Source organism: Peromyscus maniculatus, chromosome 1 (assembly GCF_049852395.1).
Source record: "Peromyscus maniculatus bairdii isolate BWxNUB_F1_BW_parent chromosome 1, HU_Pman_BW_mat_3.1, whole genome shotgun sequence".
In the NCBI taxonomy this organism is placed as follows: domain Eukaryota; kingdom Metazoa; phylum Chordata; class Mammalia; order Rodentia; family Cricetidae; genus Peromyscus; species Peromyscus maniculatus.
This window is the reverse complement of record NC_134852.1, coordinates 194,891,017-194,916,626: the sequence shown is the minus strand read 5'-3', so window position 1 is coordinate 194,916,626 and position 25,610 is coordinate 194,891,017. Positions and strand designations below refer to the sequence as shown.

The window sequence follows — 25,610 nt, the reverse complement described above, 5'->3', positions numbered from 1 at the left end:
CGTTAGACAGAGGAGGAGACCGCGCTTGCATCGGGATTCTCAGACCCGATCATCGCCCCCACAGCGCCTCTCCCGGGACTCCATCAGCCCCCGCGCTCCCCGCAGCGCCCGGGACTTCCCGGCTTGGCCCTGTCCCGAGCTGCGCGCCTGGCTGATGGCCGGGCGGGCGGGGCGCCCGTGCACACAGGCGCGCCCGGGGCGGGGCCTGCGGCCTCCCCGGGGAAGGCCCCGACTGGGGGCGGGAGGCTGGCGGATAAAAAGCCCCCAGGGCGCCCCGAGAGGCCCGTTAGCGCTGCTCGGCTGTGGCGCCGGCCCAGCCCCAACCTCCGGATCCAGCCGGTGAGCTCCAGCTTGACGCGATTTCCCCGGCTTGCCTCTTGCTCTCTGTCCTTCTGTCTCTCGCGGGTGGGCAGGCCTCTGGGAGTTCCGAGGGGCTACGAGGGATGGGGGGACCCCATGGACACGTCGGCCTTGCCCCCGTGGGTCACAACCTGCTTCCCCACTGGACACGTGTCCAAGTTGGGGGAGTTGGTTCCAAGGCTGCCTGGGTGGTGCGCCCCGGCCCGAGGAAGTACGTGTGTTAGGTTTCTGAACACTCTGTGCAAAACCATTTCTCACCCTCCAGGAATGCTAGGGACAGGGTAAAACAGGACCAGATGTCACTCCTGCGATTTGGGTTATTAAGCACGAGGGCAGAGCTGGGCTCCCCCAGTTACCCACCCAGAGCTGACTTCTGGAGATGAGGTGGAAGAGGGAATGGAGGCAGAGGGCTTTAAACTCCACCTTCCCCAGCCCCGTACAGGTGGCGGCCCATTTTCAGGCTCTGCTTTTCCCACGGCAATGATGTCATGAGGGTGCAGGACCTAGAGCAGGCCTCAGAGAGCTACAAAGCACTAGCAGCGACCCACAGCGGGGGCCCCAGCGCAGCTTCCCCGCGTTCTTGTAATCCTTGGGGCAATCACCCTTTTCTAGCCCTTCCTACCTAGCGGCACAGGTGCTCAGCCTGGAGCTGCCAGGGTCCTGGATCTGCCCCTTGGAAGCAGGCAGGGCTGGTACCTACACCAGCGCCCTCACACTTCAGCCTGAGTCACAACCAGCAACAAGCTGCTGTTCCATTCACCTACCCAGCCCCCCCCCCCCCCCCCAGCATTCTTCACTCTTTGCGGTTTTGAGAGCCGAACCTGTAGCCAAATGGCCTGTTTGAATCCCGGCCACTCCAGCTGTTTCATTTCTCTGTGCCTGACCTTTCCATCTGTGAAATGGAGATGCCTCTTCAGACATGTTTCTAATGGACATTCCATTCTATCCCTTCTCCACCCCCCAGATAGTCCCTTCTTCCCTCGAGAAAAGGGACTGCTTCCTTCTCCAAGGGCTCATTCTCAGCCCAGCCCTCCTCCTGCATTCAGTTCTGCAGAAACAAATAGGAAGGTAGGACCCCAGGGAGGCCTTACTGGAGGAAGTGGCACTTGAACAGGGTGTTGAAGTGTGTGTAGGAGTCTTAATAGTTTGAGTAGAATGAGCGATAGGAGCAAACACTTGAGCACTTGGAGTGAAGGCTCTGTTTTGGGAATGATGCAAAGAGTTCGGCGTGAGTTATGGCATCCCGGAGTGGGTGGGAAGTATGGGAGGGAACCCCTCTTAGGGTCTGCCTCCTGGTAGCTGGAAAGGAAGGGCACTTCCCTGCCTTAGAGCCCAGGATCTTGCAGCAGAAGCTCCCTGTCTTGTGCCTTCTGGGGAGACCTCCTCTATGCTGTGTGGACCATAGCCACAAGCCCCAAAGCAGAACAGCCCAGCCCATCCATCGGAGACCCCAACAGCGTGTTACACTCTAGGACCAGTTCTCACTTTACAGGTGTGCACTGAGAAACCTGGACTCGACACGGTCACTGATGGTAGTCAGGAGTTCCCTGACTCCTATCGGGAGCAGTGTAGACTCATCTCTCAACTCAGACCCCGTGACCCCAGGCTGTGAGCCCTGTGCCCCCTCTGTGGAGAGGGAATGCTCTCTGGGGTGACTTTGGTGTGGCTCCAACCCTGGTGCCCCCCTCCTCAGAGAAGCACAGAGGAAAGAAAGGGCCACCGGGAAGCAGCAGAGAGCATTCTGGTGACAGCCAGCCAGAAGCCCCCGGGGCCCCTGAGTTGGAGTGACACCAGGTCATTGCTGTCATCTGGAAGAGAGCAGCAGGGCCAGTGGAAGATGGCAGGGGCCTGGCCTCAGTGTGTGTGGGAGGTCTGACTTCGCAGTGTAGGTGGAAGGGACGGGGCGAGTCTCGGACCCACAGTTGGACAGGTGGAGACCAGCAGTTCTGTCGAGCTGCTGTGGTGGTATTGATGGTCGCTGCTGCAAGCTGCTCTTCTAAGGGACTGCCTTAGAAGTGTCCATCCAGTGGACAGTCCTATTGATCTGGTGCATGCAGATGTCACTGTCACCCCCATTTTACAGAAGGGAGATACTGAGGTGCAAAGTTGCCTCACATGACCTAGACTTGTGGGGAGGTGCAATTTGAACCCATGCAGTCTGACTCCCCCGTCTCAAGCCCCATGCCATGGCACCTCCCACACAGGCAACCATAGGGGGTTTGGAGTGCCTCCTTCACATCTGGCACCATTCTGGGCACTGGGGATACCACAGGAAGTCCTCACTGCCACGGAGTCTCATTTCTCAAGGCCATCTGGTGTATTTCTATTCCCTACCATCCAGCCTTGCATTCATCAAGGCCATGGGGTTCAGGGCAGTGCTGGGTCCTGGAGGAATAAGGAGTGACTCTCAGCTGGATACCCACCTTGGGGACTGGAGTAGCAGGGCCTGAGACCTTCTCTACACCGGCTGATGAGTTCCCCCATGAGCAGGGTTGCTAGGTAGCTAAGGCTGTCCTTCAGTTCTTGACCTCCCTGTCTCCGGCTCCCAAGTGCTGGGATTACACATTGCCATTACTGGTTGACCTGCCCACCTTTAGAAGCTTTCCCAGTTCTCCTCTGTGTGTGGTGAGGGTAAGGATAGTGTTTAATGTCTTCACTTCTATGTCTCAACACCTGTCCTAACTGATAATCCCCAAGAGGTCAGCTGTACGGGCACATCCTGGAATCCCGGGAGTCGGGAGGCAGAGGCAAGAGGGTCCCAAACTCAAGGCTAGCTCTAACTGTATAAGCAAGATCCTCTGTGTGTGTGTGTGTGTGTGTGTGTGTGTGTGTGTGTGTGTGACTCAGAAGACACAAAGCATTAGCAGAGTGTCAATCTTCTCCCTCCATTCCTATAGTGACCCCCAGAGCCAGGGTGGAGGAAACGAAGCAGCAGCGGCCCCAGAGGACTCTAGTAACTGTTCAGACCTGGTTCATCTCTGTGCCCTGCCCTGCCCTCCAGTCTCAGGACTAAGGCTGCTAAAACGCTAAGGGGCCCAGCTTGGCCCTCCCTCTAATGTATGTGTCCCTGCCTGAATCCTCCCAGGGTTCCTCATTTCCGACAAGATGAAGGGAACATGCGCTGCTAGGCACACAGGACCCTTGATCATCTGGGACCTGCCTCCCTCTCCCCTTTCCTTTCAAATCTCAAGCAGGGATGGGGGACGGGTACCTGCACTTTGTTCCTGCATTACTCCTTTTCCTCTTCCTTCTTTTGCCCACCCTGACCTCTCTAAGCTGGGCTGCCCCCTTTCCAGCCTGGGAGAACTCTTATACATCCAACAAGACCCAGGTTCAGTAGTGCCTTCTCTTTTTTATGTTTCTTTCGTCGTTTGGTTAGTTGGTTTTTGAGCTAGGATCTCATGTGGCCCAGGCTGGTCTTGAACTCATCATGTAACTGAGGCTGACCTTGAACACTTGATCCTCCTGCCTCTATCTCCCAAGGGCTGTGATTGTAGATCACCCTGCCCAGATTACACATCTCTTCTTTAAGAGCCTCGCCCACTCCCCTTCTGGGTGTAGTGAAGGTGAGGAGTATATAATGCTTCCTTCATGTCCCTATCCCTGGCTGAACAAGGAACAAAGCAAAATCCCTCCCAAGAGTGTAACCGATGCACGGGCCATACAGCGGCGTAGGCCTGGGCTGTGGCTTAACAGACAGGCCACCCAGGCCAGAGGAGACAGCAGATGGTATTTGGGTCAACCTCCTCACCTTGGAAATAGGAAACTGGAGCCTGGAATTTAAGAGACTTGGCTAGGCCACACAGCAGTGGTGGAAGGGCCCTGACTCCTCTGAATGTCCCTTCCCACCCCAGCATTCCATGCACCTTTTTGCGGGTTGGGGAGCAGCATTTTACCCTTTACTTGGGGTGCCAGGAACATCAGATGGCCGACGAGCGTGTTACCACCAGGCAGGTGTTTCTGACCTGAGGGTACTCCCGGAGGCTCCAGGGAGAGCATTTGGTGAGCAGGCCCCTCTTCCTGCTTACACACTGTTGAGGAGGCGAGGTGGGGTGGAGGTGGTGATCCCTGTCCATTCCTTCCCCAGGTCTCCTGAAGTCACCGTGATGTGGCCCCCACCAGCCACCTTCTCTCTGTTCCTGCTGCTGCTGCTGCTGCTAGACCAGGCCCCTCCCTGCAGGCTGCAGTCCTCAGGCACCAAGAAGCTCAGGCTGGTGGGTCCGGCGAACAGGCCAGAGGAAGGGCGCCTGGAGGTGCTGCACCAGGGCCAGTGGGGCACCGTGTGTGATGACGACTTCGCGCTCCAGGAGGCTACTGTGGCCTGCCGACAACTGGGCTTTGAGTCAGCCTTGACCTGGGCACACAGTGCCAAGTACGGCCAAGGGGAGGGTGAGTGACTGCGACACACTGCCCCAGAGGATGCAGAGATGGGAGCCAGCTTTTTTTTTTCTCTTAGAACTAGGCTCCCTGAGGCCCCAACAGAACTTTCTAAAAGCCCATCCAACCTTTCATGACCAGTTCAAATGGCCTCTTGGAGACCCTTCCTGAGTGTAGCTGCAGGTGACCTCTGCTCTGACCTTCCCATTCTCTCTTGGAAGGAGATCACCAGCATCACCATCACTAATCTAACTTCTCTGAGCATGGTGATTTGCACACGGTGGGTACTTAGGAAGTGACTGATGGAGAGAGGGTAGACAGATGGACAGGTAGGTCTGATCGCTAGATCTACCTGTGTAGCCGGAAACAGTTTCTGTGGAGCTGGCTCCAAGAGGACGCGGTGGGCAGGGGTGTGGATACTAAGACCCCCGCCCCCACCCCCGAGACTCCCCAGAGAACCAACTCCCTTGTCCTCCCTTGCTCCTCTGTGCTTGACAGTGTAGGGTCCCACCCAGGAGAAGGCTGTCTCTCTCCTCATCCTTGAGCTCCTCTCCCCTCCCCCACAGGCCCCATCTGGCTGGACAATGTGCGTTGTTTGGGCACCGAGAACACCCTGGACCAGTGTGGATCTAACGGCTGGGGTGTCAGTGACTGCAGACACTCAGAAGATGTTGGGGTGGTATGCCACCCACAGCGCCAGCGTGGCTACCACTCTGAGAAGGTCTCCAATGCCCTCGGGCCCCAGGTGAGGAGGCTGCACAGGTCCTGTCCTGAGCCGAGGCCTGGACAGGGCAGAAAGCCTCCTGCAGGGTGAGCCTGGGGGAAGGAGAAGGAAAGAGTAGCACTCGGGCTGAGCCATCCCGACCCTCGCTTAATGTAGAACCAGTCGAGGGACCAGACACTAGGCCTGGTGGGAACCTCAGAAGCTGTTCCCCAAGAAGGAGGTGGACATGGGGCAAGGGGACTGCTTCACCCACAAGGCTTGGCCACAATTGCTGCCTCTTCCCAGCACAAACAACCCCAAGCTAAAAACAGCTCAAGCCAAACAACAGTAATGGGCAGGGCCGGGAGCGGGCTCCCACCCTCTGCTGCCAGGCAGCCTCTGCCTGAGGACAGCTAGCTGGCCCTGGCACCCTGGATCTGCAATGGGCCACCATGGAGGGAGGGCTCCACACTGGTTTAAGTCCATCGGAGCTAGGGTGGTGGGTCCACAGGATACAGGGGCTGGTCTCAAGCAACTGTTCTTGCCCATTTCAACTCTTTTCTGGGGGGCACAAAGAAGACCCCTCCACGCCCACCGAACATCCCCATCGTCCGAGGGCTCCTTTCCTGACCCCAGTTAGATCTAGACAAACCAAGATCTTGGCTCACACTTCCCCTGCAGTCTTCAGCAAATGCCTCCAGTTCTCTGGGCCTAACAACGAGGGGGCAGGAGGATGGCTCTGAGCCTGGCTTTCTCAGGAAGATCTGCAGTGGCCTAGAGGAGACCCAGGACCCCGGGGACATGGCCTATGGTAAGGTGACTCCATGCCTTGCAGGGCCGGCGGCTGGAAGAGGTACGGCTCAAACCCATCCTCGCCAGTGCCAAAAGGCACAGCCCCGTGACCGAGGGGGCTGTGGAGGTGCGGTACGAGGGCCACTGGAGGCAGGTGTGTGACCAGGGCTGGACCATGAACAACAGCCGGGTTGTGTGCGGGATGCTGGGCTTCCCCAGCCAGGTACCTGTCAACAGCCACTACTACAGGTAGGGAGGGGCTGGGCCTGTGTGTTCGAGTGTGAGTGGTGCGAACCTTGAAGGGTTCAGTGAAACTGGAGGGACACATGGATGGGGTGGAGGTCTGTGGTAGTGCAGTCCTCACATGTTGGGGAACAGAGGAAAACAGACCAACTGGGGACATCTCCTGGACTTGCTGAGTTATGGATCTCTCAAGAAACCTAAGGGTAAGCAAGGAACTTCAAGGTCCCGAGAATCATCTAGACGTGGTCAGAAAGTAAACTTCATGCTCGCCCACCCAATGGAAAGAACCGACTGTGGTACACAATGAAAGCAACTGGATGGAAAACTTTGTGTCCCTTGTTACAAGGATTTAACTGAAGGTCCTTACATCGTTGCCTGCAAGTGTAGACAGAATGCATCCTGGTCTTGGCTCCATCAGGAACTAGCTCTGATTGGGGTACACATGGCCCTCAACTACCCTTTGGGGGGGACTCTGTGCTGTCCAGGGAACCCCTGCTCTGTTCCAAGCCAGACTATAATTGGGTTGCATGCAAGCAAGGCCTCGGGTGGGGAATTTGTGTAAAGGAGACATAAAAATACTCTGTCAGAAATGCGGCCAAACTGTCAGAGAAGATTGCGTCAGCTCCACAGACAGCCGCCACCACCACCACCCCAGTTCCACAGCTGTGCCAATGACACCCGCAAGACAGAGGACTCTCCCTGGGGGCCTCCCGTCATCTAGTCTGCCCCACCCCTACGGGTTGCCACGCTTCATCTATAGGCAGTTCCAAGTCCCTTGCTTCTGGCTTACAGCCGCCTGGTTCTGAATAAAAAGCACGGTGAGCAGCCGTACAACCCCATCCTTGGGGATGATGGGGATATGGTGGGGATATGGCCCCCTGGCTCCCCACCACCTAGTAACTGCAAATCAGGCCCTGTGGACTTGCCACCCTTCAGCAGAGCAGCAGCTCTGGGTACAGCCTGCCTGGTTACCCTGCCCCAAGCCCCCACCAAGGCTCTCAGCTGCCACTGTTCCCAGGGGATGTTTTCCAGGTGCCTTCTCTCAGAGACCCCCTAAAGGATCCCTTCATCTGGACTGGGAGCGGCAAGAATGAGTTGTTTATTCCGTGGCAGCCCCACCACAGTGGAGACTTTAGAGGGAGAAACAGAGAGGGAAAGAAAAGGGGGGAGGGGGAGGGGAAGAGAAGATCGGGAAGAGTCTATGAGTCTATGATATGAAGTCTGCTATAAACTCAGAACTGAGGGATCGGGGCAGGCGATTCCCGCATCCCTCCACCCTATCTGTTTTTTCTACCACAGAAAAGTCTGGAATCTGAAGATGAAGGACCCCAAGTCCAGGTGAGGAGTGGTATTTTAGAGGGCAGCCCGGGGTTTGGCATGGAAGGCTTCCCCCTCCTCCCCTGATCCCCTTTTCTTTTCCTCCCTCTTTCTCCCCTGAGCTCCCGCATCCCCATTCAAGCCCACCACCCATATTTCCTTGTCTTCCAGGCTAAACAGCCTGACAAAAAAGAATTCCTTCTGGATTCATCGGGTTGACTGTCTGGGGACAGAGCCCCACTTGGCCAAGTGCCAGGTACAGGTGGCTCCAGGAAGGGGCAAGCTTCGGCCAGCCTGCCCAGGGGGCATGCACGCTGTGGTCAGCTGTGTGGCAGGGCCCCACTTTCACCCCCAGAAGCCGAAGCCCAGGCACAAGGAGTCCCGTGCAGAGGTGGGTCCCAGAGTACTCGAGCAACCTGAAGGTGGGGGTCCTTCTCAGTGGACCTCTCTCCGCTGCCCAGTGGGTAGAGGAGAGAGGAACCATACTGGTAGGAGGAGCTGGCCTCACAGAATGAAAGAACCTTGGGTTTTTGTTGTTGTTGTTGTTTAAGGAGATCATTTATCATCCCACCCATCACTTACCATGGATAGAAGTCAACTGTGAAAACAGTAATTAAATTGTAGCTGTAGCCCATTGAGGGTGAAGAAGGTATTGAATCTGAGCCTGGCCTTTTGTTTAAAAAAGTAGGTGAGAGCCAGGCAGTGGTGGTACACGTCATTAATCCCAGCACTCGGGAGGCAGAGGCAGGCGGATCTCTGCGAGTTCGAGGACAGCCTGGGCTACACAGAGAAACCCTGTCTCAAAAAGACACACTCCCCCTCAAAAAAAGTAGGGAGCCCCTCCTCACCATGCCACTGAAGAAGCAGAGGTTGAGAAAAGGACAGTTGGGGGAAGTCAATCTGGGTCTTGGCGCTGGCCTTGAAGCTTGCAGGGGTCGCACCCCGAGCTCCGTCCTGGTGGCTCTGCCCCTGGCTGCCCTTCCTGAAGCCCAGCTCTCTCCTCCTTAGCAGGAGCTGAAGGTGCGCCTGCGCTCTGGGGCTCAGGTGGGTGAGGGCCGCGTGGAAGTGCTCCTGAACCGGCAGTGGGGCACAGTCTGTGACCACAGGTGGAACCTCATCTCAGCCAGCGTCGTGTGTCGTCAGCTCGGCTTTGGCTCTGCCCGGGAGGCCCTTTTTGGGGCCCAGCTGGGCCAAGGTGAGCAAGGAGGTACGGGGTGTGCAGGACGGTCCAGATGTGCCACAGGCTCTCTTGGCAGGCCAGGACAGAAAGTTCACTCTCCAGGGAGGGCTAGTCATGGGTGTGGTTTACGGAGGAGCCTCACACGGTACACTCTTCCCTGCAGGCTTAGGACCCATCCACCTGAGTGAGGTACGCTGCAGGGGGTACGAGCGGACCCTCAGTGACTGCCTTGCCCTGGAAGGGTCACAGACTGGTTGTCAACATGCAAATGATGCTGCTGTCAGGTGCAACATCCCTGACATGGGCTTCCAAAATCAGGTGGGTCTAAGTCTGAGTATGTCCTCAGGCAGGGTCTGGGGAGCCCCCGGGCACAACCTGGAGCCAGGGGGAGGGGTTCAGAAGAACAGCTACTGTTTCTGCCATGGTGGTCCAAGTGCCCTTGAGGCTGGCCTGAAGAACTCCCTTCTGTCACCGGGCCCCACACAGAGTCCCACAGATGGCAGAGGGACGTGGGGCCTTGCTGGTATACACATTGGCCCACACTCCCAGGTCCTCAGCAAGTTGAGAAAGAGGATGCATCAAGCCAGGGCCACCAGAGAGCAGTGCTGGAGAGCAGCCCTGGGGACCGTGGGCAAATGGCTGATGTCTTGGAAAATGGTGTTAACTCTCTAACGGGTTGACAGTCAACAAGGTGGCAGATACAGGTGCCCTCGGCAAAGTGAGTCATCACTGATGGTGGGAGATGTTAGGTAAGAGGAAGGCATGGTCCAGGGCAGAAGCCCCTGCCACGGGCACTGTCAGTGAGATTTCTTAGCATGCATGGGCATCACACACTGGCTGATGAACTAAGCCCATGACACAGGAGATGGGTGGTGGTGGTGTCTGGGGCAGATCATAGCACACTTCTCTGGCAGCCTTCCCACTGGCTCTCCTGGCTTCTCCCTTTACACACCTCTGACGGTTATAGGTGCGCTTGGCTGGTGGGCGCAACCCCGAAGAGGGAGTGGTGGAGGTGCAGGTGGAGGTGAATGGCGTCCCACGCTGGGGGACCGTATGCAGTGACCACTGGGGGCTCATGGAAGCCATGGTGACCTGCCGACAACTTGGTCTGGGATATGCCAACTTCGCGATCCAGGTAGGTCCCAGTCTGGCTCCTTCTGTGAAGCCTCAGCCTCCTGGGCTGGCAGGACTAAATGTCTGCCAGAGCTGCCAGCCTCCTTCATTCGGCAGTCACTCACTGAGTGAGGCTATGGGTTGGTACAAAGTGGGCGTTGGGGATGGCGTGACAGACAAGGGCACAGCCGAGGGAAGGCTGCTCAGATGGCCAGCAATCTGTCTTCATCTGTGGGAATCATGAATGGAAGTTAGCCAGATAAGAGGGAAGGAGAATAAACAGGCCGTGGAAAGGCCTGCGGCCAGCAAAAGTTTGACCCAGTTGAGAAAATGAGGGGCCAGGGTTGCAGTGTGCTCTCCAGGGAGAGGGCCGCAGAGTTCAAGGGTAAAGGATGAAGAGGCAGAATCACTGTAGCCAACGGCCTGCTAGGCGAGGCAAGGGCAGACTTTACCCAGAGGCCTGGGCTCTGCCCTGGTTGGGGTGTGAGGAGCAGCTGGGAATGGGGACACACTAGTGGGAGTGAGAGGTCAGACTTGTCCTGCTCCAACAGCAGAGCTGCCTTCTTGGAGATGGACGGGACAGTGCCACAGGCAGCAGGAAACTTTTAACATCAGAGGGGGCCAAATGTGATAGATGTGATATGTTTGATTGCCCATGAGGTAGGGTTCTCATGAGTACAGATTTCAAGGCCTATGCTGGACTATCGGGTGGGGATGGCGTGATGGAGGCATCGGAATGACTTGATGGGACGATGCTGCCTGGCTGTCTCCCTAGGACACCTGGTACTGGCAGGGGACACCAGAGGCTAAAGAGGTGGTGATGAGCGGAGTTCGCTGTTCGGGCACAGAGCTAGCCCTTCAGCAGTGTCAGAGACACGGGCCTGTGCACTGCTCCCACGGCCCAGGGCGCTTCTCGGCTGGAGTCGCCTGCATGAACAGTGAGTAATGGGGCCAGTGGGTGACAGGGTCGGGAGTGGACACAGCAGCGCCTCCAGTCTCCAGCTGTGCAGCTGAGCCATCTGTCCTATCCAGATGCAGGGCCTGCCCTGCCTGCCCCCTCCCTCATGGAGTTTCTGTGAGAACGAAAATTGAGAAAACATAAAAGCACAAGAAGCTAACAGAGGGCTTTTCACTTGGGGATTGTGAACAACATTTTCAGAAGAGTGAAACTGAACAGAAAACGTGGCAGTCCATTCCATTTAGGAAGGGTAATGGTTTTTCTAGGAACTGTGTGTGCGCCCAGTTACAACATAAAGTGAATTTACTGTTGTTTGTAGGAAGTACTTTGAAATACACTGTAGAGGATACACAAATGTGAGGGACACCAGAGCCTAAGGCCGAGCTGCGGGTTCCCTTCCCAGCTGTGGCGTTTACCCAGAAGGCTTGAGGACAAGACCACTCTGTGGCAAGAGTTTGCCCCACAGACCCAGATTCTCAGGGGAGCAGCATCTGTTTGACACTGACCGACAAGGCCGGGGCCAAGATAATTACATCCAGTCCAAAGGCTGCAGGCTGGCACCAACCCCGGAGGCCACTTGCCCTTCTTCCCAGCCACGCTCCAACCCCAAGACATCCTAACCATCAGTGAGCCCTCTGGGTAGAACCCTTGGGAGAGCCCTGGGCCCACCCTTCTCACCGTCCCCTGAAAGAGATGGGATGCCAGTGGTGCCCTCTGCACGCAGGCCTCACAGCATGCTGGTTACCTGCTCTCAGTCCCCCTGCTTGGCCACCTTGGACTGTCCCTTTAACTACCTCCAGGACAGCTGTCCTCCTGAGCACATCTGGTGCTAAGCACTGGGCAGGTGGATCAGCAGCTTGTACTCACCCCCACCCCCGGCTTTTCTCACATCTTTCTGTTTGCTTTCCCCTCACTCCCTCTGAAAGCGCTCCTTTCCTTCAGGAGCTCAGGTCTGTCAGTGGCCGTCTCCGGCTTTCTCCAACATAAGCCACAGGACTTTCAAGCGCATGGCATGCATAGTGACACCATGGGCACCGTGTGGCATAGCACTCCAGGCCCAGCCAGAGAAACAAGCGAGTGTTCCCATCCACTCTCGTCAGCACAGAGCCTCACCCCAGGTGCCTCTGCCCCGATACTTAACCCCAAACCCGTGAGAAAGGCCGCTTTTCCCCTTTGAGTTTACATGGTAACAGCAATGACTCACTCCACACCAGTATTGACACCTGAAGGACAGTGGTGGTAGAGCCTCAGAAGAGAGCCCCCTAAAGGTGAGGGAAGAGGCTGAGCCGACTAGTGAGACGAGGCACACCGGAGTTTTAAAAATTATTATTGTCATGTGTGTATGTATGTAACTTCTGGAAGTCAGTTCTCTGCTTCCACTTGGAATACAAGGATTGAACTCAGGTCGCCCAGCTTGCACGGCATGCACTTTTACTGGCTGAGCCACCTTGCTGACCTCAGGCTGGACTCTTGCATGCAGAGAGGCACTGGAGATACCCTGATGCCTGAGAAACGCGGTGCATGGGGACACCTGTGGAAGTGGTTAGGCTAGAGAGGACCACCCAGAGGGAGCACAGAGCACACCTCGGCAGCCTGAACAGCACAGTTGAGGGGCAGGCTCCAGGATCAACTCCTTCATTTTCCAATCTGGTCCTCTCACTCCAGCCCAAGAGACACCGAGACACTGAGGCCCAGGGACTTGGCTGAAACAACCGAGTGAGGTATCAGTAAAGCCTTTGAAAGGCTTTTACCCTCTAAGCTACTTGAAATCACTTTGTAAGACTAAAAAAGACGTAACAACTTACATTCAGTTCCTGTTTACTGCAGGACAATGTTCTAAGCACATTACAGATACCACCTATTAATACCACCAATGACTCCCACCTTGTAGATGGCGAACATGAGACACAAAAGCATTAAGCAGTCACGGAGCTGGTAAACGGTATAGAAACTCAGGCAATGGGTGCTGGCCCCAAAGCAGCAACCTTAACCGTGACAATGGAGCGGCTCCCGGGTCACAGTGATGGATGGGCTGCTCTCCTTAGCACTAGAACTCACACCTTCTGACTCAGTTGCCCTTGTTCCTGCGCTCCTTCGGCAGTCAGGGGTGCGTGAGTCTGTGCTCACGCTGGGGAGCAGCCTCTGCTGCCCTCCCATTGTGCCTCCCACCTTGCCCCCTGCCCCCCAGCCGCTCCAGACCTTGTGATGAACGCCCAGCTGGTACAAGAGACGGCCTACTTGGAGGATCGTCCACTCAGCATGCTGTACTGTGCCCACGAGGAAAAGTGCCTCTCAAAGTCTGCTGACCACATGGACTGGCCCTACGGACACCGGCGCTTGCTGCGCTTCTCCTCACAGATCTACAACCTTGGCCGGGCCGACTTCCGTCCCAAGGCTGGACGCCACAGCTGGATTTGGCACCAGTGCCACAGGTTAGTTCCTGCCCACACTTGGCTCTAGAGGGTGAGGGACAAAAATAGTCCAGGGACTAAACAGTATGGTTTTCCCTGGCCTCAGGTAAAGTCCCGCTAAGTCTGCCTTTCCAGCCACCTGGCTGGCCTTACCCTAGGAGACAAGGGGATCCCTAGAGCATCTACCTGCTCCCACACCCTCACATCTTCCTTGGATGTAACCACGTGGATGGTGCTTATGGGAGCGGTTGCCCAGAGCAATATTCCAAAGACATGTGATTGCCAGCAGGTGATCTCTGCTAGCATGGTATGACACACATCTTCCACATTGGACCTCAGGTGGCCCCGGTCTTCAGAAGCCAAGTAAAGTGGGGACCCCAGAAACCTGGAGACCCAAAATAAGATGCTTGCTCTGCAGAAAGGTTGGCAGGTTCCTGTAGTAACAAGGCAAAGCCTCAAAGGAATGGCAGGGAACAGTCTGGCACAGAAGGAGATAATAAGCATCCTTTCTTAGAAGGACGCTCCACACCAGAAAGAGGAGAGGTAATGCCTGTAACAGAGGAGAGTGGAAGGGATTTGTACTATTTTCTCTCAAGACATAGCTGTGTGTAGGAAGGCTGAGAGGACTGGGCAGCGATTTGGGGACTTGGCCTTGCCTGAGTTAATAAGCACCTTTTCCTGTAGCATGCACAGAGCTGTCATTACCACTGGATTGGAAAATATGGTAGCAATTTGGTCCCAGGCTGACAGAGTACTCTCTCCCCATCTTCTTCACTACGAGGCCACCTCTGGGCTAATGCTCCCCACCTTGGACCCTGCAGCCAAGGTCCCAGGCTTCTGAAGGCTGCCAGGGGCAGTTTGTACCTCTTTTACCTGAATAAAGGAGACAGCTGTGCCTGACAGGAATGCCACAAAGAAGTCTGTGAGCAGGCTAATCTTGAGTTTGGGAAGAAGGGCTCTGCCCTGCTATTACGACTTCCCTCCTTGGGTAATGACGGGACCTCAACCTTCCCTGCTAGCCTCTCCAGATGACCCACTCCTGTTGCTGTGGGGCTGACAGCTCTGCTTCTTCCTCAGGCACTACCACAGCATCGAAGTCTTCACCCATTATGACCTGCTCACACTCAATGGCTCCAAAGTGGCCGAGGGGCACAAGGCCAGCTTCTGTCTGGAAGACACTAACTGCCCCACAGGTTTGTGGGTTCCTAGTCACATAGCCTCCTGGTGCACTCTTGACAGATCACAAGGCCAGCTTCTGTCTGGAAGACACTAACTGCCCCACAGGTTTGTGGGTTCCTAGTCACATAGCCTCCTGGTGCACTCTTGACAGATCACAAGGCCAGCTTCTGTCTGGAAGACACTAACTGCCCCACAGGTTTGTGGGTTCCTAGTCACATAGCCTCCTGGTGCACTCTTGACAGATCACAAGGCCAGCTTCTGTCTGGAAGACACTAACTGCCCCACAGGTTTGTGGGTTCCTAGTCACATAGCCTCCTGGTGCACTCTTGACAGATCACAAGGCCAGCTTCTGTCTGGAAGACACTAACTGCCCCACAGGTTTGTGGGTTCCTAGTCACATAGCCTCCTGGTGCACTCTTGACAGATCTCAAGTACCTTGGGGGTCAAGCTCCTCTTTCCTGGTCAACAGCCCACACTCCCGAAGAGTCGAGCTTGGCAATAGCACTCAAGGGCAATTCAAAAACTTCAATTTCTGCCTTCTGAAACCTTCCGCGGAAAGCTCTCATTTCCTCTCAATCCCCAGCACTCTGTACCACCTTAAAGAGGCTTAACACTTCCAGCAGCTCTTGGAGGGCAGGGAATGTGTTCCTACTTGTACCTCTCAGTCTGATCCCTTAGTGACGTAACCAGGTAAACCAGACCTTCTGAGGGCTGGGGGACGGAATCAGCACCAGAGGGCTAGAATCCCCACCACACTTCTTAGACCAACAGGGACTTTTATTAGTGCATCCAAAATATCACTGTCCTTGTAGTTTGCCCATGCCAAATTCAGTGAGCATGAACCCTCTATTTGGGCAAGTCATTGAACTGAACCATAGGCCCCAAACTCATGTGCTGGGCAGAACAGAGCTGGTAAAGCCAGTTTGAAGACTAACTGCTGAAGCCTATGAAGGACCACACAGTGCCCGGTCACAATGCCTTCTTGATGCCATGGTAACTGTGTACTCTCCTTTACAGGAGTGCAGCGGCGTTATGCGTGTGCCAACTTTGGGGAACAGGGGGTGGCTGTAGGTTGCTGGGACACGTACCGCCATGACATCGATTGCCAGTGGGTGGATATCACAGATGTTCGGCCAGGGGACTATATCTTCCAGGTAAGGACTATTTCCAGCAGTTACAGATTCTCTGGGGTCAGAGGAAGGTGATTTCCCATGGGATCCAGGAGCGCTATCCCTTTTAGAAGCTGTGTTGTAGGGGAAGAGCCCTCACAGGGACCCCAAGGCTCTGGGCTTGAGTCCCTAGTCAGTGGACACTGGGCAATTCCTAGTCTTCATCTGTGAAAAGGCACGCTGATGTGTACTTCCTGGGGTGACTAAGGATCGGCAAATCAGGGCATAGAAAGACCACTTTGTAAAACACTAGGTGAGGTGTAAAGAACCCTACATGTCCGCTCACTCGGAAACCACACCGCCCACTTGGTTGTCCCCTTCCCTGCAGGTGGTCGTGAACCCCACCAACGATGTGGCAGAGTCCGATTTCTCCAACAACATGTTGCGCTGCCGCTGCAAGTATGATGGGCAGCGAGTGTGGCTGCACAACTGCCATACAGGTAACTCAGCCATGGCGACAACAGCCTTATGTAGGAGGGAGCTTTAAAGGTACACCCGGGTGTGACTTGTAGGTATGGACAGACGGCTATGGATGGGGGGACACTGGTCAGACCAGCACCCTCACCACCCAGCAGCTACACTCCACTATGAATTAATTTCCATCCTCTCAGAATCTTTCCTGTCCTCTCAAGCCACATCAAGATTTTCTTTTTTGGCTGGGTGTAGTAGTGTATGCCTTTAAAAATGCTTTCCTGTCCATACTTGTCCCTTTTCCTGTAGTGTTCCTCAACGGCCTTCTCAGGAAAAGTTCCCCTTGGTCTCTCCTGTCACCTCCAGTTATAAACAGGGCAGAGAGAACTGCAGTGTCCAAGAGGCAGCGGAAGGAGGCAGCTGCCTTTTGTACAGCATCCCTCCATCTTACAGTTGAACAGTGCCTGCAGGTGTGTGTGTAAGGGTGAGGTGCAGGGCCGAGCCGGCCTTCCTGTCAATGTGTCTGACAGCAGGATACAGGAACTCAGTGCAGCCGAGGGTGGAGAGGCATACAAACAGATCCCCCTAACCTGGTGAGTCCCCGGAAAGGGTATAAAGTAAATGGGGAGCAAGCAAAAGCCTGGAGCTGGATGAGAGATCAGGAAGTGGTATTGGAGTGGGGTTCTGGAAGTGGGGGAGCTGCAGAAGACGAGCATTCTATGTGCCTGCCTTCTAAACGAACCCCACTGCTCTCTAACCCAAGGCAGGAAACCTCAACCTGAGGGCTTTCTCCTTTACTATTTTTTAAAGGTTTATTTTTAGTTATGTGTGTGTGAAGGTAAGTGCACAGGTGTAAAGTGTCCCTGGAGCCCGAGGCACTGGACGCCCCTGGAACTGGAGTTACAGGACACTGTAAGGCCCGCAGTGCATGCTGGGAGCCAAAGTCAGGCCCTCGAGAGCAGTGCACACACTGAACTGCTGGGCCATCCCTCCAGCTACAGATTTTTTAATTAAATTTTTTTGATTGAAACAGAGTCTGGTATGCAGTTCGAGCTGGCCTTGAACTTGGGGCACTCTCTGCCTCAGCCTCCTGGAGACAGGCATGTTTCACTCTGCCTGGATAGTTTTCTTTTATAGAAACAGACTACGAGCTTCCAGGTCACTGAGGTGTTCTTCAGGGAGGGGTTACTGGAGGCTGTGTTGTGACAGAAAGGCAATCCTGGGGATCCCAAGGCCCTGGGGGTTGAGCCCTGATTCAGCGACACTGATGCCTCCATCCCATGGGCTTCTAGGAACCACTGACAAATTCCAGTCAAGGGACAAAGTTTGTTTTTAAATTTCTTCTGCGGTCCTGAGTTCACACAGTAGCCCTCCACGGGCTAGGCAGGCACCCCATCACTGAGCTACATCCCTCACCTCGTTTGTTTTAAAAGTAGCTCTGCCAACAAACGGGGGAGAATGAGAGGGAGCATCTAAGCTTCCCATCTGGGTAACAGCAGCCTTTGCTGACTCTGAACAAGAATGGGAGAGGAATTGGGAGTGCGCACAGAGAGCCTCCATATGCAGACTGCTAGGGACCCGGGGCAGTGACAAGAACAGACCAGCAATGGCAGAAGGCAGAGCCCACTAGAGTCCTTACACAAGTGTGAGGGCTCACGGCAATGCACCTCAAGTTACATGACAAAAGCACCGGAGAGCCCAGCGATATCCCCGGTGAGCTTGCAGGGGGAAGGGCACCTGCAAGCCAGGCGACAGCTAGTGCCGTGGAGGAGGGTGACGCTGGCTGGAGCTGCAGTCACAGACAGTCCCTGCCCCTGCAGAGCCACAGCAGAGGACGTGACCGGCCTCTCCTTCCACTCCCAACCCCTTGCTGCTGTTGAGTTACCAGGTGGAAACCAGGGGACAAGGCAAGGAGGGTGGCCAGTCCCCAGGGCACAGAATGAACCCGGAGAGGGAGCCAAGAACTAGCACAGCCCTCTCCACCCAGTAGACTGACTGTCTGTGCCGATGACTGCCCTGATGGAAAGGGGCTGTAGGGGGGTTGGCTACTTAAGCTATTTCCCTTTGGCCCACAGGAGATTCCTACCGACCCAATGCAGAGCTCTCCCTAGAGCAGGAACAGCGACTCAGGAACAACCTGATCTGACGCCACTGCTGCACACTTCCAGCTCTGCTTACACACCAGATACCTCAGCTTATTGGAGCCATGCCCGTCACAGAGCCCTGACTCACAGGACAAGGGGCCAGTGACAAGGAGCACCAAGAACCTGCTCAGGAAGCCTTTTGATGGCCAACCACCACCTGGATGGCAGCACTCTCAGGATGGCTCTGGACCTCCTCCAAGTGGCTCTGGCCAGCTAAGCCTTCTCTTCCTTAAGGGACTTAATCGATTTTAAAATTGGATGCACAGTTCCCAGTTCCAGGAGCTCTAAGTTCCTTGGGATGAACTGTGGCCAAGGCCCCCTCTAAGTGTTGCTTTGCAAACATTTTAGAGGAGCAGAGGACGGAGGACCAAAGAACACAAGAAGTGGAGTCAGTTCTCCGTTACAAGCTCTGTGCAAAATAACCATGTCAAAGTCACAGCTGGCAGAGAAGTTGGTGACTGCAGTCCCTCACCTTATCCCCACTCAGAACTCATGTCTCACCCTCTGAAGCCTCTCCTTCATTCTGTCACACACAGAGGTGTTTCTAATACCTCTGAACCCTCAGGCCTCCCTCCATTTCCGGATGGATCAGCATCCCTAATTACTGGGACTGGGGTGGGAGGCAAGTTTCATAGAAGTAGCAAGACAGAGTAGCAAGAGATCAAGAGGACAGCTGAGGTCACATAAACTCAGTCTGTCAGGATCTCTGCCAAAAGAGACGACAGTATGTCCCACATCTGGCAGGCAGTCCAGTCTCTTTTAGAATCGCCCACATGGCAGGGTTAGCCTAAACTTCAGATTTCACCAAGGCCACTTCACCTTAAACAAACTTCTGCAATTGGGAGGAAGCTGGCCAATCAAGCCACTCTGCAGGAACAAGAAGACAGGTCTGGGAGAGTTAGGGAAAGAAGACTGGGGAAACCAGAAGTGAAAAGGAACACTTCGTCAAGGACGGATGGGAAAGACCACCATCCGTGTGTGAGGTGGCTGTGCTCCGTTCCTGCTCAGGTGATGTTAAGACCCCAGGGTGGTCATGGGCATGTCTGGACATTTTCTCCAATGACATGCACACCGATGATCCTTCTAGGTCTTAATATTTAGAATACCAATAAAGTTTGCTCACTACGGACTGCTACAAAGACCAGACCAGCAGTGCTTCTGTAGCTTCCGTACATAGCACTCACTCCACCCTCGTCCCTCCAGAGCTGGCCGAGGATGCACAGAACAGATTCCTTGGGACAGCCCACCCCAGTCTGTTTCTCCAGTCAGATGCCAACCTGCTTTACAATTACCCTCCCGAGGCTCAGCACTCAAACTAGGGTCAGAAAGGTTGAGAGGTGATGGAGAGGAATGAGAAAGTACAATCCAAAGACCGTAAACTTTTATAATAGAGGCTACAAAACAAATGAACGGTAGGTAGCAGACAGAGCTGATTTACAGTACTCACCTCCCCACAATACACAAGCTACCCCGCTAGTGAAAAGGGACATGTGTTGGGGGTATCTTCTGTGAGTACAAAGTGCCTTTTTCCATTTCCTCCGTTCCCTCATCTCCTTCATTTGGCAGAGGAAGGCTATTTTGGTGTAGCGGTTTAGGTAAACAAGGGAAGGACTGATTTCCTGTTGGATCCAGCAAACAGTGACAACATTATCCTCATACATGAAGCTAATGGTCTGCGAGAGAATGTGCAGTTAGCTGGGGGTGGGGTGGGGTGGGAGTGGTACTGATGACTAGATTTGGGCAGGGAGCTTACCCTCCGCTCCTTGTTAGATCTAGTTTCCAAGAGGCCATAGAAGCAGGCCAGGCGGACAGTAGCGGGCAGCACGGGTCTCGGCCTCCCTGCCCACATCACACAGCTGGAGGGTGCAGCCGGTTCTAATTCCTGGAAAAAGCTACACAAGGGCTGTGCTGTTAAACTTCTGAGTTGAAAGGGAACGGCACGGGAAGACTGGTGGCTGGTGTGACTTATAACCAGATGAGGAATGTTAACAGAATACCAACCACCAAATTCCAGACAGAACCGAAACCTCAGAAGACGTTCACCTTGGCACTGAATGGCCTCAGAGCAACTGTCCCTGAGGTGCTAGGAAGCTTCTTCAGAAAGTAACCTCCCAGTGCTACAAGGGTCTTCATGCTATGAAGAGAAAACTAGACTCTGTAGGAACTCTAACTTTCTACTACAGATTTTACATAACCCTGAGATTTACATGTTCACCATACACAAAACATGTATGTACAGCAGAGAACATGAGATGTCATCCCCAACACCAATATCTCTTTATAGCAGCCACATCATTTAAGCAGCTCTTATTTTAGAGAGGTCTGGTCCATGAGACAGTGGCAGCCACACACTGTTCATTCCTCTGACAAAAGTTCAGCTTCGACATAACAACGATTTGATCCTACGTGGACGAGCTCAAGGCAGTTTGTATTGGGCCGGGACTTCTCAACACTGGCCAATACACAGCAACCCCAACTACTGGAATAATGTCAGCAAAAAGCACATTTCAATTAGCAGTAAAAGAGCAATGCACCGTAACTTTCAAATGCCGAGTTAAAAAACTTATTCTCTGAGACGGGTTATAAGGCTCACCCTGAGAGTTAAGCTGATCATCAGATGGAAGATATGTTGCTAGAACACTTAATGAGAAAAAAATTGTTTTGGAAATGATGAGACTTATTTAAAAACTGAGTAATAATATGGGGCTGTACATTATCATTAATAATGCCTTTAAAGGGTACTAAACAGTTAACAAGAAGTACTTTCACAGACAAGTGATAAGAGAAGTCATTTTGTTTGTTTGATTCTCAAGATCACTCGTAGTCTTCAAAAATCCAAACACAGCCTGGGAGTACAGCTCAGAGGTAGAGTGCTGTCCTATCCAGCACATGTGTGGCTACAGGTCTGCTATCTAACACGGGGTAGGCTGCCCAAACACGGCAAGTGTGTGCCTTACAAGTACACCTCTCAGCATAAAGCAATGCTGGGGCTCGAGGATGGCTCAGCGGAAGATCCTGCTCTTCCAGAGGACCCAGGTTCAATGCCTGGCAATCACATGGTGGTTCATGACCGCCTGGATTCCAGGTCCAGGAGATCTGACACACTCTTCTGGCCTCCAGTTACCAGGCATTCACAGACTCAGGCAAAACACTAACACACATAAAGTTAATAATAATAATAATAACAAAAGCCAATGATAGACTCCTTGGCATTTTCTTTCAATGCACCCACTGTTCAAACAGACCTAGCGATATTAGAGAAGTCTGTTCTATGAAGACAGAGAACAAACCCTACACACGTACAGGACAAAGACTCGAGTGGAAACAGAGGATCAGGAAAACAGCACAGTTCCCCACGTACGGAATGGTGGCACTCACAGAATAGGGCCACCGGAAAAGGAAACCTGGAACAAGAGACAATGCTGAAGAATTGTGACAGGGTTCCCAGACTAGACTAGCAACAGAGACAGATCAAGACTCAGACCCAAGGCCAGTGTCATCCTGAGGACCATGTTCTAGACAAAGCTAATAATCCATCACTGTCATGGGCATAGAAATGCTGTGGGATGTTCTGTATGTCCTGTGGGAGCCCGTTCTCGGGTTCCTCGTGGCTTTACCCAGCAGGTCCGCATAGAGGATGATTAGGACCACAGGCCTGAGTGTAGGTGTCTGAGATGGTCTGCACTTGGCTGTGCTGGGGGATGGTCTGTATGTCAAGTTGCTCTGATTGGTCAATGAATAAAACCTGATTGGCCGTGGCTAGGCAGGAAGTATAGGCGAGACTAACAGAGAGGAGAAAAGAAAGAACAGGAAGGCAGAAGGAGTCACTGCCAGCCGCCCACCAAAACAAGCAGCATGTAAAGATGCCGATAAGCCACGAGCTACGTGGCAAGGTATAGATTTGTGGAAATGGATTAATTTAAGCTATAAGAACAGTTAGCAAGAAGCCTGCCACGGCCATATAGTTTGTAAGCAATATAAGTCTCTGTGTTTACTTGGTTGGGTCTGAGCGGCTGTGGGACTGGCAGGTGACAAAGATTTGTCCTAACTGTGGGCCAGGCAGAAAAACTCTAGCTACAGAGGAGGCTTCTGCCCTAGATGAAAGCAAATGTGACACCACTTCCTGCCTCCTCAGCACCGTCAAGACTAGCACCTTCCATTTCTTCAGCACAGAACTGCAGAAAACTACTTCCCAAAACTACAAAGAGGGCAGACGTGAGACAGAGAGGCCTGAGCTGGTGGCTCGGACCTGTCCACGTCCTTTTGGGACCTGCTCACTAGAGGTGTTTATTTCATGCTGGCAGCTCATCGCTCTACTGGACAGTCTGGTGCTGTTGGCCAAGTGCCTCTGGCACAGGCTAAGATGTCCTAAGAACATGCTGGGTGCTAGATGCTCCCTGCAGGGTGTCCGAGTTGACAGCTACGGCAAAGGCAAGAGCTTGGAGGAAAGACACAGAAATACCAGGACAGTCACCTAGGGAGTATACTCCGGGGGCTGATCAAGCAGCACCTGTTTAAATCGTGCATGGCATCAGAGACATGAAGATTAGAGAGTTCATCTACGGGTTCTTCTTTCTTGTTGTGGTTGGGTTGGGGGGTGGGACACTTATAAACACCAAAGTGATTATATTATAAAATAGCCTTTAATCTCTCCCTCTCACAACATATTACTGCTTAAATTGGAGCTGGCCCTCAGCTCCCTCGGACTGGCTTACAGGGAGGAAGGCAGGGGGAAGACGGCTGGCTTCTGCGCAGCTGGAACAGTACCAGGCACCAAGCTTAGCACAAACCCCCACTCGTGCTGCACTTCCCTGGCTTTAGAGTTCTGGAGCCGGCAGTGTAGACGCTACCTGCTGAGTACACCGGCCTGTCTGTCTCTATGAAGGCTTCCCACCACCCGCTCTGCAGGTCTCAACTTCATGAAGAACTAAGGAATGCCCTGCCCGTGGGCCTCCAACTTCTGTCACTGCAGGCTCTGAATCCTCTGTTCTGCTTTGACCTCTTCTACCCAGAGGACTCTCAGAAGCCACTTCTTCCATTTTTCTTCTCACTTGACGGTGCTTTTTAACATCTACCATAGGAGGGCAGTTCTGAACACAGGGGTGAGGATAGGACTCCTTGTTCTTGCTATACCCTCCAGTCTTTTGTCTTGTTCCCATTTTCTTTAACATGCTCATGTGCATGAACACAGCTCTGGAAGGATCCTCTTGTCTCAAGAATATGAAAACACTTCCTAATTCATGGATTCACCCTTTTGTAAGTGATGTTCAAACTGCAGATTGGCCTCTGCCTTCCCAGATGTCTTCCCGTTGCTTGGCTTCCAACCGTTTTCTTTCTGTAAATAAAAGTCGATGTTAATCATACGATTATATATTTCACACAGTCAGTGAGTCTCCTTTACTCAAATTACAAGACAAACTTTATTTATGAGACAGGTAGGCTTCCTGATCAGCCCACCTGAGTCCAAAGGTTACTATCTTTTTAACTTTCCAAGTGCTTTATAGAATTGATACTACTCTAAGACATTTTTGTTCTTTTGTTTTTCCTCTCTCTGCCTCTTGCCCCATTTTCTTTCTTTTTCTTCTTTTTTGTCATACTGAAGATAAAGCTCAAGGCTCCACACATGTTAAACACACACTGGACCCCTAAGCTTTGGCCCCAGGAGAACTGTGCCGCTTAGTTCCTGTGACTCTGACACAAGCTCAGGTCATCAGGGCAGAGGGACCCGTAACTGAGAAAATGCCTCCTCACACTGCCCTGTAGGCAAGTCTGTGGGGCAGTTTCTTGATCAGGATTGATAAAGGAGCGCTCAGACCACTGTGGGTGGTGCCATCCCTGAACAAGCCACGAGGAGCAAGTCAGTTAGCAGCATTCTTCCATGGCTTCTGCTTTAGTTCCTGCCCAGATGCCTTGCCCTGAGTTCTTGCCCAGACTTCCCTCAGTGATAAATTATGACCTGGGAGTTACAGGATGAAATAAGCCCTTCCTTCCCCAAGTTGGTTTTGGTCAGGTCTGTATCATAGTAATAGAAAGCCCCCCCCCAAGCATTTTATAGTATGTGTGTTCATTTGTGTGCACGCCACAATGACATGTGGAGGTAAGAGGACAACTTGTGGGAGTCAGCTCTCTCCTACAAGGTGGGCTCTGAAGATTGAACTCGGGTCATTAGGCTTAGTGACAAGTGTCTTAACACAGTGAGCCAATAAGCACCTTTACACAATGGGCCATTTCCCCAGACCCACACTGGATGGTTTCTGAATGATAAGTAAAGATTTGGAAAAATAAACTAATTACACTATACTGATAGGTCAGAACCTAGTAGGACTCAGCTGCTAGTCTTGCTAGCAGGTGCTTACGTCTACTTTCCAGGTGCACTTCAACTTTCAAACAATTGCCCCTAATTCCTTGTGTACTGAACTTTTTTTTAACATTTCAATAGGGATTAAGAATGTTTTATTTATTGTTGTGTACATAAGTGTTTTGTCTGCTTCCATGTCTGTGTACCACCTGCATGCCTAGTGCCTTTGGAGGCCAGAAGAGAATATTAGGTTCCCTGAAACTAGAGTTACAAATAGTTCTGAGCCATGATATGGTGCTAGGAATTAAACCCATGTCCTCTGGAAGGGCTGGGTACTGGGAATCAGAGCCAGGTCCTTGGAAGAATAGCCAGTGCTCTTAATCACTGAGCCACCAATGTGTTTTAATCTCCCAAACGGCTCAAATGGCAGCAGCATCCCGTGGGGTTCACTATTTCCTTACTGAAAGTTTAAGAGAAACAACTCAGAGGCAAACCTGTGCCAGTATTTCGCAGAGCACTTCAGGAATGAGAAATGTTCTAGAGCAGCGGTTCTCACCCTTCCTAATGCTGTGACCCTTTAATACAGTTTCTCATGCTGTGGTGACTCCCAACCATAAAATTATTTTCACTACCTCTTCATAACTGTAATTTTGCTACTGTTATGAATCATAATGTAAAAATAGTTTCTTATGTACATGATACTGGTTCTAAATTCATGGCTGACAGCCATTCACCTTAATACTAGAAAATGTATACCATAAGTCTTAACTGCTTCTTTTTAGGAGTTCTTGTTCCAGATTGACAACGTCTATAAAAGATCCCTCAAGTCATAAACCAGGTGGATTACAGAAATCAAAGTGAGTTTAGAATTAACACCTGCTATTTCAACCTATCTTCCAAATCAGCAAAATCACTTACAAAATCTCTGAATTATACTTGACTATACTTTAAGGGA

General features: G+C 52.9%; 2 protein-coding genes across 5 annotated transcripts in view; one reads left to right on the top strand and one right to left on the bottom strand.

Moving 5' to 3' along the window:
• On the top strand, window positions 1-22,139 carry Loxl4 (lysyl oxidase like 4). 2 transcript variants are annotated; one of them, XM_006990475.4, is made up of 15 exons: window positions 1-339; window positions 4,448-4,749; window positions 5,304-5,482; window positions 6,276-6,481; window positions 7,775-7,813; window positions 7,964-8,183; window positions 8,801-8,987; window positions 9,136-9,290; window positions 9,940-10,107; window positions 10,861-11,023; window positions 13,232-13,475; window positions 14,532-14,647; window positions 15,651-15,787; window positions 16,131-16,242; window positions 18,289-22,139. In XM_006990475.4, the coding sequence occupies exons 1-15, from the start codon at window positions 155-157 to the stop codon at window positions 18,357-18,359; spliced, it is 2,484 nt and encodes an 827-aa protein (XP_006990537.2). In that variant the 5' UTR covers window positions 1-154; the 3' UTR covers window positions 18,360-22,139. The 2 variants fall into 2 exon arrangements, with proteins under 2 accessions (XP_006990537.2, XP_015864250.1); XM_016008764.3 differs by having other exon boundaries at window positions 140-339; window positions 8,804-8,987.
• An 842-nt stretch (window positions 22,140-22,981) lies between these two features.
• Window positions 22,982-25,610, bottom strand: part of R3hcc1l (R3H domain and coiled-coil containing 1 like) — an 84,399-nt gene continuing 81,770 nt past the window's right edge. For all 3 annotated transcript variants that reach the window (XM_006990474.4, XM_076563127.1, XM_076563128.1), the window contains one exon: window positions 22,982-23,692. In XM_006990474.4, coding sequence (XP_006990536.1) covers window positions 23,625-23,692 — 68 coding nt within the window. In that variant the 3' untranslated portion in view covers window positions 22,982-23,624. The remainder of the gene's footprint in view (window positions 23,693-25,610) is intronic.